Source organism: Podarcis bocagei (assembly GCF_964188305.1).
Source record: "Podarcis bocagei genome assembly, chromosome: 13".
Lineage (NCBI taxonomy): Eukaryota > Metazoa > Chordata > Lepidosauria > Squamata > Lacertidae > Podarcis > Podarcis bocagei.
This window is the reverse complement of record NC_138138.1, coordinates 32,462,558-32,476,403: the sequence shown is the minus strand read 5'-3', so window position 1 is coordinate 32,476,403 and position 13,846 is coordinate 32,462,558. Positions and strand designations below refer to the sequence as shown.

The window sequence follows — 13,846 nt, the reverse complement described above, 5'->3', positions numbered from 1 at the left end:
TTATGGCATGATTCATCTTTCCACATTCTCTTTCTCTTTTGTTTATACTCGGTGTAAATTGCATGGGTGCACATACCTGTCTACACACTAGCCATTATTCACAAAGGGAGGCTAGTGTGCATTTCGTATGGAATGATCCAAGAGCAAAATAGACTTTCCCACTTTTAGGTGGCTACTCTGCTTTAGTCAATGACAACAATAGATATGAACACTGTAAATATTGCTTAATATTTTAATGTGCCCACTCCCTGGCATTCCAAGCAAAACAGAGCTTCTCAGTTTTTTTGTCGTGAGGTGTAACCAAGGCCTGTCTAAAGAAAAAAGCATGGGAAACTGACATTCATGTGGGTTCTGAAAATTCAGCGCCTTCTTCTATCAAGTCCTTTGCATGACTTTTCGGAAAGCCCCTTGCACATCCTTGTTTCTTAAGCTGTAGATGATTGGATTAAGCATTGGGGTGAGGATCCCATAGAGCACAGGCAATGCCCGGTCCTGCTCCTGGGAGTAAGTGGAGTTGGGACGAATGTATGTGAAGATGATGGTACCAAAATAAATGTTGACTACAGTCAAGTGTGAAGCACAGGTGGAAAATGCCTTGAGCCGCCCTTCTTTGGTGCGGATCCTTAGGATGGTCAAGACTATGTAGACATAAGACACCAGAGTAACCAGGAAGGAACCCATGATCACACCTCCACCCACCACAAAAGTAGCAATCTGATTGACCTGAGTGTCAGAACAGGAGAGTTGGAATAGGGGTGGGATGTCACAGAAAAAGTGCTGGATGACATTGTCCCGACAGAAGGACAAATGGGACATCAGGCCTGAGTGCACACCTGAGTTAGACAAGCCAAGGATCCAAGCAGCTGCTGCGAGCCAGGCACACACTTTTCGGCTCATGAGCACACTATAGTGCAGTGGGTGGCAAATGGCTGCGTAGCGGTCATATGCCATGACACCCAGCAGAAGGCACTCGATGCCACCAAAGGAGATGAAGAAGTACATCTGAGAGAAGCAGCCAGCTAGGGAAATACTCTTGTCTTGAGAGAGGTAATTTATCAGCATCTTAGGGACTGTGGAGGTTGTGTACCCAATGTCCACTACAGAAAGATTGGCCAGAAAGAAATACATGGGGTTGTGAAGTCTGTTGTCCAAACTGATTATGAGAAAAATTAAAATGTTTCCAATAAGAGCCACCAGATAAATTACAAGAAAGAAACCAAAGAGAAGGACCTGGATCTCAGGATTGTCAGAGAGTCCTAGGAGGATAAATTCTGTGATGGCTGTTTCATTCAGGATCATCTGTAGTGGCAGTGTCATCTGTGAAGAAACATGGATGTAGCATTTTTCAGCTATTTTGTTTTTCCTTCCAAATTTGAGATCTGAAATGTAAGACTTAGCCACACAATTACATGTACAAGTACAGGCACTTTCAGTGCACTACAGCTCTGATTAGTTAATACACGGGAGCCTTGAGTCTGATTTCAATTCTCTTTCACTTTTCCCAACTCTGCCGCATCTCCCCATCCTAAACACTTAGCTCTTTTATTTCTTTAGTGTTCCATGAATAAATGGAACACTTCCTTCCAGAAGCCTCAAATAAATCTCAGTAGCGTAGGAATATCTGATCCAGTCTGAGGGTTTGTGGAAGGAAGGGGCTATATTTGTTCCTGGGGAATTAAAGGACATTTAAGGAGTTGAAGTTCAGAAGGGGGACAGGCACAGGCACAGATGGAAGAGTTTGCCTCACATCTCCCCGAAGAGCTATTTCTTAATGAGAAAATTTCTGAGAACAATAATCTTTTTCATTTTCTCTTCCCAAAAAATATTTTGGAAAATGTTCGTTGAATGTTCTCCCACTTTAGTAATTTCTCCCACGAAGAAATTGAATGTTCTCCCACGAAGTAATTTCGTTGTCCCCGAGAGGGGGCAATGACAATAAAGATATTATTATTATTTCTGCAATGGCTCCCATCCCACCACACCTGACCTGTTGCATCCCCTAGAAGGCTCCATTGCAGAATTTCTCTAAATATTCTATACCACTTTTTGTGGCATGCACTACCCTTTTATCCAACAGCACTAGTATAATATTCTGTTGCAACATGACCTCTTATCCCACTTTCCCAAGCAGCTTGACTTTTCAAGGATGACTTCATTATGCAGTCTGTCTCCTCTCTCTGATTTAAAAATGAAGCATTGCGAAGTTTGCTGCTAAGGCTACTACATGTTTGTCAAAAGCAAATTAACTGCAGCTTTCTCTGAATACCCAAGTTAACAAACAAACAAACGAAAAACAAAAAAGAAAGAAAAAGAAAGAAAGAAGACCTATCATTTTGGTGTCTATCTGTATGCTGAATGTCTATCTGTATGCTGCTGTCTAATTTCTTGCAATAGATCATGACTAGCATGATCCACAACTCAGTTAAATTCAAATACTTGACCCTGCAAATGTTATTGGACTCCAACTTACATCAGCCCCAGTTATGATGGTCAAAGTTCAGGAATGATGAAAGTTGCAGTTCAGCAACATCTGCAGTGTCACAGCTCCCCTTCTGCCGATAGAAAACAATTTGGGGGTGACATTGTAAATGGTATTACCTTTTGTGTGAAAGACGAATATATAGCAGTAATGAATCCCTTTTTACAAAAATGGAGCACAGGCAAGCATTCCAAAGTCTCCTTGGATTTTGAAAGCAGCAAGACGAAAAGTTGAGTTAGTTGTGCTTTCGTTCAACATTAAGTCTCCCACAGTTCCCAGCCAGCCAGATATTCATAAACAGGATTTGATACAGCTGGTGCTCTATGCTACCAGCATTTGTTATTAAGCAGTATACCGCCCATACATCTGGAGGTTCAATTGTTCTGTTTCTAGTGTTTGAACTGTGACTTATTTCTTTAACAATGCACACACATGCACATGACACACACACACACACACTGCTTAATTGTAAACAAAACCTCTAAACACTTGCAAAGAATAATTTTAAAAAATACATTGAAACTGTCAGTAAAAACCAAAGCTTTAAAACAAGTTTCTTTGTTTTTTTAAAATCAGAATATGGCAAGTCAGTGCTTGATAGTGGAAGCATTTAGAGAAAAATGCATGTCTGAAGTAAACATTTCACTTGGACTGAGGAAAAGCCAAATTCAGTCTTGAGCTTAAAGACTCACACAGTGGCTATGGGGAAACTCACTATCTGTCAACCTCAGATGCCTCATCTTTAAAACTGGAATGTGACTCAATTGTGTCTTTTTGACAACTGAGAAATGTATGAAATAACATTATGTGCTAGAAAAAATGAATCAAGCTCTTTATACACCATGCCTTCATTGTAATCTTACTGTTCAGTGTTGCTTGCTATATTTCACTGCAGACTGTAATCCGTTCTGAATCCCCATCCTGGAAAATGATCTTGATACAGAGGAATATTGTTAAATTGCTCACAAAGTCGGACCTGCGTGGCTACTCTGCTTCTGCCTCCTTCAAGTCACAGTCTCCAATCATTTGTACACCAGGCTAGGTAAATATTCCAGCGAAGCATGCCCAAGGGGAATTGTGTGCAACAAAGATAGCTTAATTTCAATAGTCAGGAGCACACCTTTACTTCTGATAATTTGAACTGGAAATACTATCTTAAAAGACAGTAGTAGATGGGCAACTTCTGAAGTAAAACACATCTGCAACTATATGCTCTGATCTATTGCAGGAAACAGGGTGACATGGGTCATTTGGGAATAGGCCATAAGAGTTGCTAGAATCAGAAATCACATAGTGATCTCCATATACATTTTGTGGTACTGTAATCCACTGCTTTAGGAAGGGGGTGGGAATCGAAGGGACTGCACTGATTGGACTTTGGAGGGATTTCCTGATTTCTTTGCATCTTTCATATATAGTTTATATATTATATCTATCAAGCCTATGATGGCTCCTAATCTGCCTTACTCCATAAGAGTAAGTGTATAACAACAGCAGTTTAATCCAATTCCTGAAGCCCTTTGTATTGCTGACTTGTTTCTAGTGTTTGTAAAAGGAATCCCATGACTCCACAAAATTTTAGCCTATAAAGGAACGTGTGACCCTCAAATGACTTAGTTACTTCTCCTTGTTAAGTGCTCCTTGCTGTTCAACTCAGGCCTTAGAGCAATGATATAACATTTGGGGAAGAAGATACAACCCAACAATCCAACACTTGAGGCCAAGATGGAGAAGATCTCAACCACCACCATGTATTTTCCCTTTGTGCTCAGGTAAGTTGGAACAAAAGAGACCCACACACTGCAAAACACCAACATGCTGAAAGTGATGAACTTGGCCTCATTAAAAGTGCTGGGCAATGTCCTAGCAAAGAAAGCCACAATGAAGCTGACAAGAGCCAGGAATCCCATGTATCCCAGAACACAGTAAAACATAGAGGCAGACCCTTCATTACATTCAGCTACAATTTCTTTAGACAAGGAGTCCATGTCCAAATCTGGGAAAGGAGGAGCAGTACAGAGCCATACAGTACAAATAGCTCCTTGCATGAGAGAACAGGAGAGAACAATTGAAGTTGCCAGTTTTTTCCCCACCCAGTTCCTTACTCTGGACCCTGGCCTTGTAGCCATGAATGCCAAAACCACAGTGGTCGTTTTTGCCAACACAGAAGAAACAGCCACAGAGAAGATGATGCCAAAGGTTGTTTGTCGTAGAAGGCAGGTTGCTATCTGAGGTCTCCCAATGAACAGCAATGAACAGAGGAAGCAGAGCAGGAGAGCGACCAGCAGAGTGTAGGTGAGACTTCGATTGTTGGCTTTGACGATGGGGGTGTTTTTGTATTTAATGAATATCCCGAGTACCAAAGCTGTGATCACAGAAAACGAAAGTGCCAAGAAAACTAAAATGATGCTCAAAGCTTCCTCGTAAGACAGAAAGTTTAAAATCTTGGGAAGGCATCCATCTTGGTGTTTATTTGGATACTGATCTGCTGGGCATCTGATGCACTTGTCGCTGTCTGAAAAAGGAAATGATGATACCTCCCTCTCCCAAACAAGTGAGGGACTATCTATCTATCTATCTATCTATCTATCTATCTATCTATCTATCTATCTATCGGCCATTAGATGACATATAATGTGACCTAATGCAAGGGCATGTAGGTGCTGTTTGCTATCCTGAAAGCATGAACATGAAAGTACAATAAATAAGTGCTAACTCCTCTTGGTTTTCTTGCAAAGAATCTCTCAAACAATTTATATTGCTTTGAAAGTGATGATGCAGTCTGAACCATGCCTACTTTATGTGTTAATGTTTTAACATGATCATGTGCTGTGTCACCTACCCAAGGCCACAGAAATCATCTCTTCTGGACATGGATCGCAATCATAGCAACAGAATGGTTCCCCATCTTTCTTTTTCCTAATAGAACCTGGGCTGCATTTGTCATTGCACACTGAAGCGGGTGACATCTATTCATAAAGATAAGGGAGGAAAAGCTGAATACATGTTGTTCCCAAGGGAAGATTCAGATTTAACTGAATGACATCAAAGAGCTGGGAAAGAGCACTGTGCATGCAGGACAGGTTCATAATTTCTGGGAAATGACTTCTCTGATTTACATGGCTCAGAGAGGAGGCCTTCACAGTCCTGATATTAATTCCACTCATGTCTTTTTATACGCCATCAGAATATAACATTGTAATAATAATAATAATAATAATAATAATAATAATAATAATAATAACTTCTCAGATGTACATGAATAGTTAGGGGTTATCCAGTGATAACCATTAATCAGAGCATACCTGCTTAAACTTGCTGTGCCATGTGATGATCTCCTCACTAATCATGAACTCTCTGCCTGAAAAAGCCCATGGATCCATCTTTCCCACTTTCACCCTTGAAAAGGATTTGTTAGGGAAAGTAACCCAATTTATAATATCAAATCCACTTTCTAATTCACCTTTCCCATCCAAAGACAACTGGTCCCCAGCACTGTTGTTAAATGAGATTCTCTTCAGGAAAGGATGAATCTACAGTTGAAGAGGCAAAAACACCTTTACAAAATTATGGGAGGTAGAGAAGTATATCATTTTACAAATTTCACTCTAGCCTATTTCAGTATTAGATGAGAAATGTGAGAAAGAGAGCAGGGAAGTGCTTGCTGGTTCCACCACTTCTGTGATTTATAACCTGTGTGCTTTCACCCCTGTCGGATTGACAACCCTATTTGATCAGCATTCTAAATAGCATGCACTAAGTCTGACAATTATGAGCATGGTGTTAATACGAACATAAAACAACAGATAAAACATAATTAACATGAAAGTCAATTTTAAACAAAAGTAGCCAGAAAACAGCAAGAGTCTCAAATGTAATAAGTCATCCCAAATGCCACCAGAAGCAGGATCATTTTAAATTGTCAACTTAACCACAGAAATGAGAGAGGTAGAAGAGAGTTCCAAGGTCTAGGGTTTGTTCTATGAAGTTGCTCAGTTGCTGTTGGTGCATGGTTATGAGACATGGCACAGTTTGGGGACACACAGAGGAAGGACTCCATTGTTGACATGCATGAACAAATAAGTTTGTATTGGAGAAGGGAGTGTTTGAGACATCATGGTTCTGGACCATAGGGCTGGGCAATAAATTTTGACACATGAGGCATACCCCCGAATAGGGCCCCTCCCCACTTGAGAAGAGGATGAAGATGGAAGATCTACGTTAGGAGCAAGGGTGAAGATAGAAAGATCTACATCAGGATCTGCTACACTGGGTGGACCCTTCCTCCTGATGCGGTTGCCTCTCTTTACCTCGTGTGCAGGATGGCCATAGAAACGTTTTCAAGTAAAAAGCCAGCTCTTTGATTAGACCCAGAAACTCAAGATATTAACGCAAGTCTGTCATTAATCACTTTTGAGTACAGGTATGTTCAGTTGGTGTGCAATTGCTGATGCATGGAAGGTGGAACAGGAGCGGAAAGGGGCTCAACGGGGTGAGGTGGAATGTGGCAGAATGATGCAGGGTGCACTTATATGCATTCTGTGGATGCATGCGGGGCCAGGAACTGAGCTTATAATACAAGTAACAACCATTTCATATGGGTCACCACCTGTATTATTACCTCTAGTCAGTGCAAAGTGCTAGTCCAAGACATTTTGCTGCATGAGGCAGAGGACATCATGACTTCCACTAGACTACACTGGAAGTTGATGGGTGATGGGGTATTGTCCTCTTAAGGAAGCTAGCAGTGAGGGGGGTGGGGGCAGGAGAACCATGCCTATGTAGCATAATCTAGAACACCACCTTTCTTTCTACTCATGTCCCTCAAAATATTTTGGTTAAAGAGGTAGTACCTGCCATGGTTGCGGGTTTGGTATGGGCTTGGACTTCATTGAGTACATGGTGTGTAAAGCATGTGCTATGACATAAACAGCATTGTATATACTGTAGCTTTGGGGAGTCATGCTCATTTCAAAAAATGGTCCAGAAAGACTCTCCAGCTTCTCCTTCCCAGTGCAGGTTCCATCGTTCTCCCCATCCACAGGGGAATCTAAAAATACACAGTCAAAAGCTTGTTCCCAGAAATCTTGGATGAAATCATCTCCAGTGGGTGAGTGGGGATTTAAGGTCAGAAGGAATTTTTTGAATTCCCGTATCTCAGTGGAGTGAACCGCAAAAGACAATGCTCCTTGGAAGACTTCTAAGTCCCAGTTCCTATGAAACTGCAGTGCTGGGAAGTCCCACTGCGCTGTCAGAATCCAAACTCTGCCTAGAGACTCTGCTGTATCGTCCGCTTGTACTAGCATGTATTTCAAACCCAATGTGGAGTGAGTTTCTGCATATACAACAATTGCATTGGCTGAGTTGTTTTTGAAAAAATGAGAAATATTCTCTGCCTTCATGTACACTTCATGCATTTCAGAGAAGTCTGTCAAGGGAGGCATCTTGTCAGTGAATGCTGTACAGATACCACTCTGTGAAAGTCTTGGCATCAACCTTCCCACAAAATTTTCTCCTTTATCATCATCCAGTGTAATGATCCCAACCCATGTCCACTCGAAATGCAGAAGTAATTGAACAATTCCAATGTATTGATACTCTTCATTGGGGACCACCCGGTAGATGAAAGGGAACTGGATCTTAGAACTCAGAGAAGGGCCAAATAAATAGTAAGAGACCTATGCAAGAGAAAATTTATTTTCAAAATTGGAAAAGATTCTAACAGTTAAAGTCTGCATACTGAAAAACAGTTATGTAAAAGATTTGCTTTCGAAATTTCAAGGAATGATTATGGTTGCAGTGGTAAAGACTTGACGCTGTTATGTCAAAAAGTGGAGGAGTGAATTTCTGCTGCGGATGGCAAAGTATATGACTATGCATTTATGTCGAAAATAACTTTGTTTGAATAGTGGAGAAAAAAAAATGAAACAATTTCATAATAGATTGGGTACCATTTCTTGAATATTGCCAGAAAATGGCACATGCACAACATTTATTTGATATATTATAAACACTCCTATCAATGGATATAAGTTTTTTTATATATTACTGATACGGTGTTTAATTTCGTCCTTTTCTGTCATATTGATGGTTCATTTTTTTGTATGTTGCTTGAGTGCAACAAAGAACAAATGAGGAGGTTGTAGGCAGCCCAAGTGTGCTTTTAGAATGGAGTAGTAAAGATATGCTCCATTCGTCCTCTGTTCTTCTCTTTTCTCATTAATTTTGCTTTGCTTTTTATCTGTTTTGTCCACAATACATGGAGCTGTATTCATTCATTCATTCATTCATTCAGCCTTTATTGGCATAATACATTGAGTTATATGTTAACATGATATAATGGGAATTTTCACCAGATTCTCCATCGTGTGCTGTAGGAGAAGGACTTGAGTGTTGCTGCTTATGGCCCTAATCATTCCTTCCAAATGCATACTACTGATTTTTATTATTATCATTTTTAGGTGGAAGGGCAATTGTTGAATGGTAGAACACATGTTTGGCATGGGAAATGTTCCAGGTTCAATTCCTGGAATCTTGCAGTAGGGCTTGGAGAGATCCTTGTCTGAAGTACTGCAGAAAAACCTCTGGTCATTGTTGACAAAATTGAGTTGATAGACTGATTCAGTATATAACAACTTTCTGTGTTGTTTTATGTACTATTTGGAACTTGGCAAGATACTCCACAAGACATCTCTTCCATCTCTCCCCTTTAACTTTATGCACCATTTATGCTTATACCATTACATATTTCAGTGCAACTTTCTGATTATAATTTATACGTTGATTAAAGAGGTCCCCTCCTCCCATTTCCAGACAGACAACTGCTGCAGAGATGTTCATGATCATTAAGCAAGTTAAACCCTTAAAGAGAATATATGCTTTTCTCTTTTTTTAAGAGATTTATTAAAAAGCAGATTTGCTCCAAAATGAAGCAAGGTGTTCTATTGTCATCACATTCATGTCTTCTCTATCTTTCTCCTTCACATATTCATATATGTGTGTGCCAGTTCTGAGCATACAAGGGAGGTTTTGAAACCCATGTGCCTCACATATACACCCTACCTGAGGAATCTTATAGGTGCCTAAGATGGTAGCCATGTAAAGTGAGGTTTCAGCATCAAGTCCTCCGATGGCAGCTATCAGATTCTTCTGTGTGCCACACTTGTAGTTGGGGACTGCACTTTTCTGGCTAAAAAGAAGGTTCAGAGTGGTTTGAAATGTCAACTTTTCATTGAAGTAGCTGTCATAGATGTGGAATCCCAATGTAACATTTGGTAAAATCCTGGGATCCTCATTGATCTCCTTAACTGCATACACGAAGGCCAGGACATACTGGTAGTATTTTATCACTACACTGAAATGAGAGTGCAGGTTATAACATAAACTTGCTAGACCTCATGATCTACTTGTCGAGTTCACATGATTGTTACAGAGAACTCTGCAGGCATTAATGACATAGGAAACATGGTACTGTGGGAACCTGCAAGACTGTCTGTTTTGACTTGTACCCAATGACCCAATTAAGGAAATAACACAAGGTAATGACTGTTTCATCCCTTCTCATCACGAGAGTGATTTTCTTTAGCAGGGAGCCTTTTGTATGTGTGCAATCCTCATGTAATTGAGAACACAGATATTCCAGGGTTCTGAATCACCAGTAGAGCATCCATGGACTTAAAAGGCTCCCTGCTGGGGCCAGGAGAATTTGAGGGGCCTTGAGGATTGGGTTAAATGTGAAACCCCACTGTACCTGCATTGCCACTACAAGGCTGTAATGCTTGAAAAGGCCTGTTCTGCACATTATCATTATTACATCTTTAAATGCTTCAAAACCATATGAAATTTACAGACACCCAACCCCAGGCAGTGAGGTTTCAGATCAGGGGACTATAGATAAAGTAGGGGAGGGAAAAGCAAAATGCAAAGGGGAACAAGGGTGTGCACATATATTTTCTAACTCCCATATACACACATGAATCATGGAAAACATATTTTGTTAATATAAAAATGTATTTTAAAAACACAGTGACTTATTTCTGAACATTGTGCTCTATGCAATGCTACTCCAGTCAAACTTAATGAACGTTACTGAATTAGGTTCATTAATTTCAGAGGGTCTACTTCAGGTAGGACTTGCTTTGGATACAACCCATTTATCTATCATTTGGAATTATAACAAAAACTCCCAACGATCTCCTTATGGACATCTCATGGAAGAAAGATACTTACAGAGAATCTCCAACAAACATTGCATTGGGGTGTACATCAAAGGTTATAGTGTTAAAGAAAGAGAAGAACTGAGAAGAGATACCACCAATGATGAGGTCGCCCTGCTCATAATACTCATGTGGGATCTGTAGGGGATTGTTCACACTGCAAGTAGGTGGATGTGCCTTGCTCTCAATCTGGGGAAGAAATGTCAATGTTAACATCAGTAGCCACAGCAGCAACAACAGCATTGCACATAAAAGCGAACTCTTTTCTACTGAAGCAAACCCACTCTTCCAGGCTAATTCATTATTTAGTATCAGCTGGTTCAGAACAGATTTGTTTCTATGCTCTCCTGAAGCCGCTATGTGACCTGTAAAATTGCTCTTCCTGTCCACAATCCACACCCCCAAGCTCTGAAAAGCAAATAAATAGGGTTTTATATGTATTTTCATCTTGATTACTTATTATGAGTCTAGTCTCTGAAAATCCATGTTGTCATTGTGAAGAAAGAATTACTGTAATTTGACATAATTATAAGGTAATTATAAATCAGCTTCCCAGAGAGCAGAACAGCAGAAGAAAACATGTTGGCTGGGTATTATCTCAGGGCTGTTTCTTTCTGGGATCAAGATCAACAACTGGGCATAGAATGACACTGAGTAAGAAAATACATTCAGAAAACTAAAGCTTTGGGTTGAAGCCATAGGAATAGGGAATTTATGCTTGTCCAGGTGTTATTGGACTCCAGCTGCCATCATCCCTGACTACTAATCATGTAGGGCTATATGTCAGCATCAAGTATCTTGAGCTGGGCTCACAAATGGATTCACAAGCAGTGCCATTCCCATTACATCAGTGCTATATATGCATGATCAGTTATGATGATCAGTACTCTGGGAGGTGCATTCTGCATTAGTTGCAACCTCTAGACCATCTTCAAGGGCAGCTTCTTGTAAAGGGTATTACAATAGTTCAGTATGGAGATTGCTAGAGCACAAGTCACTGTAGCTACTGTATATGCAGAAACACTGTCTTCATTGGATTTTATAGTGTTGCTGTGTGAAGTAGAAACAGCTTATATAAAAGAGATAACTCTCAGAAGCAGGCTTTCAGCTGTTTATCTCCAGACCCTTCTGTGGTTGGAAAGAGCAATGAAACTTGCACAGGGAAGGAGAAACTATGCCATACCCCCTACTTTACACACAGTCTTTAGCTGAGTAAATTGTGGTTGAATGTAATGAAAGACCCATCCCTACATTTTATTCTGTGCTTAGATAATTAGAGATTCCTGGCTCTGGTCAGCTTGGCTGTCATTTTCTTTGCTAGAACATCACCCAACATTTTTAATGAAGCCAAGTTCATCATTTTCAGCATTTTGGTGTTGTGCAGTGTGTTTGTGTGTGTGTGTGTGGGGGGTATCATTTGTTACCTGAGCAGATATCTAACTGTTCAGTACAGTTGACAAACCTTTTTAAAGAATGATTCTCCCCTCATAGTTCATCCTCACAGAAAGAAAGCTTCTTATAATGACACAATCCTATAGCAAGATCTGCTGGGATTAGTGGGGTGAGGAAACAGTGGGCTTCTAGGTGAACTTGGAGGTTACTGGTACAGATGTGCTACATCAGCATATCTTCCCATCCTGATGGAGCCAGGACCTAGCTGGCTGAGATGAGCCCAATGGAACTTCAGACAGCATAATCCCCCTAAAAGAGGAATTCTGGAGGTGTTGTGAGAGACGGATCAGAGAGGGGGACTTAGGTTGTATCCTAACCCTGATCTACTCAGCCACGTGACATGGCAGCCTGTCAAAAGAGTCATGTGACTGAAACATTGTTTTAAACACTTGTTTTACCTCTGCCAAACTGAGACTGACTCAGCCAGCAACAGTCCTGGTTCTGAGGAGAGTTTGGAGTAAAACCCTATCTAGGGTCGGGAATTGGCCAATTTCTCAGACACAGGAGCTGCTTAACCACAGTCCTTGTGTCTTGCCAGGATTCAAATTTGTTCAGCTTGTTCTCCTTCATTCATCTTACAACTGCATGCAGGCAGTGGCTCAGTAATTGCACAACTACTCCTGATTCAGATGATATGGAGAAGTAGACCTGGGTGGCATCATCATCATCATACTGATGGCACGTTGCCCTGAATCTCCTAATGACCACTCCATGTGGCTTTGTGTAGATATTAAATAGCACTGGAGATAAGAAGGTCCCGTGCAGCACCTCATAATATAGCTGCCAAACAAACCACTGATTATCTGGCCAGAGAGACTAGCGGAGAGAAAAGCAAAGGACACAGAGAGCATAAGGAGAGTGGGGGATTATATCTCTTCCTCCATTGCCCTAGGCTCCATATTGCGTATTCACTTCACTCCTCCGACAGAGGAAAAATAAATTAATTAGGAAGAGGGAACCACATCATTATCTGGATAGGTCATTTCCTGGTCTACACTGAGAATTTACTTCTAAATGATCCCAAGAAAAGTTCCTATAGTAGCTGCTTGTGTAACCACAGGCATCATCATAAAAGGGTATATGCACTATGCAAAAGAGGACACATGATGGTATAAAAGGTGTATATCTTCATTCATATTTACTGGTGCAAACTTTGAAATAATTTTCAGAATTAAATTTTACAGAAGTCAATTAAATTCCCATACAGATCCCCACAAATTTATTCAATTAAATTTCACATGACTTCCAGATTACCCCAAATCAGTTAATCCCTCTGCAGTAAATTTACCAACAATTAATTTCCAAGCAGATGCTGTTCAAAAAGGATTTCCCTTCAGTTAATCATCTCCATTCAATTATTATCATTACCCTTGATATTAAAATTTTAAAATAACTGGGAGTGCAATTGTGTTTCTAGTAGAGAGGGTCTTAATACCAGATGAGGTGTATTCACAGTACAATCCCCCTGGAAATGGAACGGAAGCTATGATATTATCAAGGGATATTTGAAGTTTCATTTTAAGACTTCCAGCATGGTAGAAATAGCTCTCAGTACAAACCAAATTATGACTACTCAGAAGTAACTTCAATTAAATTCCATGGATATTTGTCTCAGGTAGGTGGGATTGGGACTGCAGGTTTAGGTTGCTGTTTCCTGCTTGGCAGGGGGTTGGACTCGATGGCCCTTGTGGTCTCTTCC

At 40.5% G+C, this 13,846-nt stretch overlaps 2 protein-coding genes across 2 annotated transcripts; both read right to left on the bottom strand.

Annotated features, from left to right (window-relative positions):
- Positions 1-375: 375 nt before the first annotated feature.
- Positions 376-1,317, bottom strand: LOC308570534 (olfactory receptor 5AP2-like; the record flags this gene model as incomplete). The annotated part of the gene is made up of 1 exon (XM_081165438.1): positions 376-1,317. One exon carries the CDS (start codon positions 1,315-1,317, stop codon positions 376-378), a length of 942 nt encoding a protein of 313 aa, XP_081021564.1.
- Positions 1,318-4,092: 2,775 nt separating this feature from the next.
- On the bottom strand, positions 4,093-12,184 carry LOC308571776 (vomeronasal type-2 receptor 26-like; the record flags this gene model as incomplete). Its single annotated transcript, XM_081167403.1, has 7 exons — positions 4,093-4,994; positions 5,322-5,448; positions 5,785-6,012; positions 7,333-8,157; positions 9,542-9,833; positions 10,709-10,884; positions 12,158-12,184. The coding sequence occupies 7 exons, from the start codon at positions 12,182-12,184 to the stop codon at positions 4,093-4,095; spliced, it is 2,577 nt and encodes an 858-aa protein (XP_081023529.1).
- Positions 12,185-13,846: the final 1,662 nt, after the last annotated feature.